Source organism: Aptenodytes forsteri, unplaced genomic scaffold, assembly GCF_000699145.1.
Source record: "Aptenodytes forsteri isolate BGI_AS27 unplaced genomic scaffold, ASM69914v1 Scaffold8, whole genome shotgun sequence".
Classification (NCBI taxonomy): domain Eukaryota; kingdom Metazoa; phylum Chordata; class Aves; order Sphenisciformes; family Spheniscidae; genus Aptenodytes; species Aptenodytes forsteri.
Window position 1 is genome coordinate 6647541 of NW_008796218.1, and position 1984 is coordinate 6649524.

At 47.6% G+C, this 1984-nt stretch overlaps 1 protein-coding gene across 1 annotated transcript in view; it reads left to right on the forward strand.

Annotated features, from left to right (window-relative positions):
* The first annotated feature begins 958 nt into the window (after positions 1-958).
* The window catches only part of WEE1 (WEE1 G2 checkpoint kinase), a 13057-nt gene continuing 12031 nt past the window's right edge, over positions 959-1984 (forward strand). The window contains exon 1 of the mRNA XM_009288811.2: positions 959-1017. Within this exon, the coding sequence (XP_009287086.2) occupies positions 961-1017 (57 nt within the window). The 5' untranslated portion in view covers positions 959-960. The remainder of the gene's footprint in view (positions 1018-1984) is intronic.

Below are 1984 nucleotides of genomic sequence, written 5' to 3' on the forward strand. Positions count from 1 at the left end.
TGCATTTCAGTTTTAAAAATGAGTATTTTTAATGGGACATTATTGTGATTCTAAATAATTGCACACCAAGTGTGTTTACAGCACTTGGCTTGATGTAGCCGTATCTTTCTAAATGCTGCCCAATCCCATTTTCATAGGTTATGTTGGCTACTTTCAGTTTTCTGAAACTAGTTTTTGGGAGGTTTCCATAATCTCAAAAATTGTGTTCTTGTGGCTCGCCACTGCTTGTCCTGAAAACAAAAACTATCTTAAGCTTTCAGGCCATTGAAAGTGTGAGAAATACGTAGGGATGTGATATTTTAAGTGGAAATGTTTCTATGTAGGCCTTACAAAAGAAAAGGGTAGCGACCCACATGTCTGGAGGCGACCGAACTCTGAGCAAAACCATTTCACTGTGCAGGCATGGGGAGTGTGTGTGAGTACAGAGTTACATTAGCCAAATTAATTTAAAACACTCCTATGTTCGTGCAATGCTGGTGGCACAGGCTGTCGTCCCCGCGCGCGTTGCTGGTTCAATCCCTGCAGGGTATGAGTGAGAGCTGTTGGGGACAGTTGTGCCACCCTGTGCAGCAGCTCTCCACAAAAAAATGGGAATTTTCAGGCAGAAGAGGTTAAAAAAAGAGGAATCGCTAGCAGAAGTGGAGTATGGGACACTAGCATCCCCGTGGTGTTTCTTATCTCCCAAAAGCACACGGACTTGGAGAGCAGCAGTTGTGTGAACAGCACCCATGTAAAAAGGGGAGAAAAAAGTATCCCGATATTTTTAGTTTGAGCCTTAATAGAAAATCTGTCTAAAAATAATTACCTGTTGGAGATACAGGTGTCCTGTTTCAGCAGGCAGCAGAAAAGGGCCTCCAAACCCCATTGTTGACCACAGTCCTTCCTTCAGCAGCAGGAATGTCTGTGCCCTGACTGTGGGAGCTGGAACCATGTCTCAAGTTGCTTCTGAGGCTTCTGGCCATGGACATCAGGGACCAGTGGCCCAGCGACAGGAGATCGTTAAACAACAGAAACATGGTTAAGTACAAACTTCTATTTTCTATTGACTGGGCCTTAGGTGTTTTAGTTCATTATCTTTTAAGTTTTCAGACTCACAGTCAGACCATGCTGCTGCTTTCCATAGAGGTGTCCCATTTGCAGTAGATGAGGTTTTTGTCCTCTAGGTGAGGAGGGGTAGGCTTTGGGGAGGAGGCTGGCCAGGGGCACGGGCTGACAGAAGAGGGGCTATGCTGCAGGGTCCGAGCATCCCACATACCCTCATCTCCCAGGGAAGCAAACCCCTGGCGCTACCTGCACGTCCAGGGGATGGTGTGCCTGCCCAGAGAGCCTGGGGAAGCAGAGAGAAACTCAACAGGGATAGACACCTGGCTTTCTTTGGGTTGTTTGGGGCTCCTGTGGCTGGAAAAAAACTGATTTTTTCAAGACCTTTGTTACCCAAGGGGTTCATTTTAAGGTGATTTGGTACAGGAGAGAGATTAGCGGGTTGGTTTGTTGGATTACATTTCAGCAAGGTGGTATGAGACAGAAAATGAAGGTGAGAGGCAAAGTTGTGGTATCTGTAGGGAGACAGCCTGATAAATGGCATCCACTGTAAATCACACTTGCTATGCCCAGTCTTTTGGTTTGTTTCAAAGTGTGTGGCAGGAGTTATTGTTAGCAGTATGGGGTGCTGTATTTGATGCTCCTGTTTCTGACTGCATTTTAAATCATGTGAATCGAGTTATTTGGAATGTGTGAGTTTTTTGGTTTAGCTAAAAAAGGCCGTCTGTAACAGGCCTAAAAGGAGCTACTGTTTTCAGGCACATGAAATGGAGATTTTTGCGCACTCTTCTAGCAACCAAACGGGAGCAAAACAACCTTGCTGTGAAGCGGGGAGCTGCACCCTCAGAAGGGCAGCGCGCGGCCCGCCTCGGCCGGGCTGGGCAGCTCAGGGTCCCCGCCCGTCCAACGCCCGCTCCCCGGGCGGTACCGGCCCGGCCGTCCC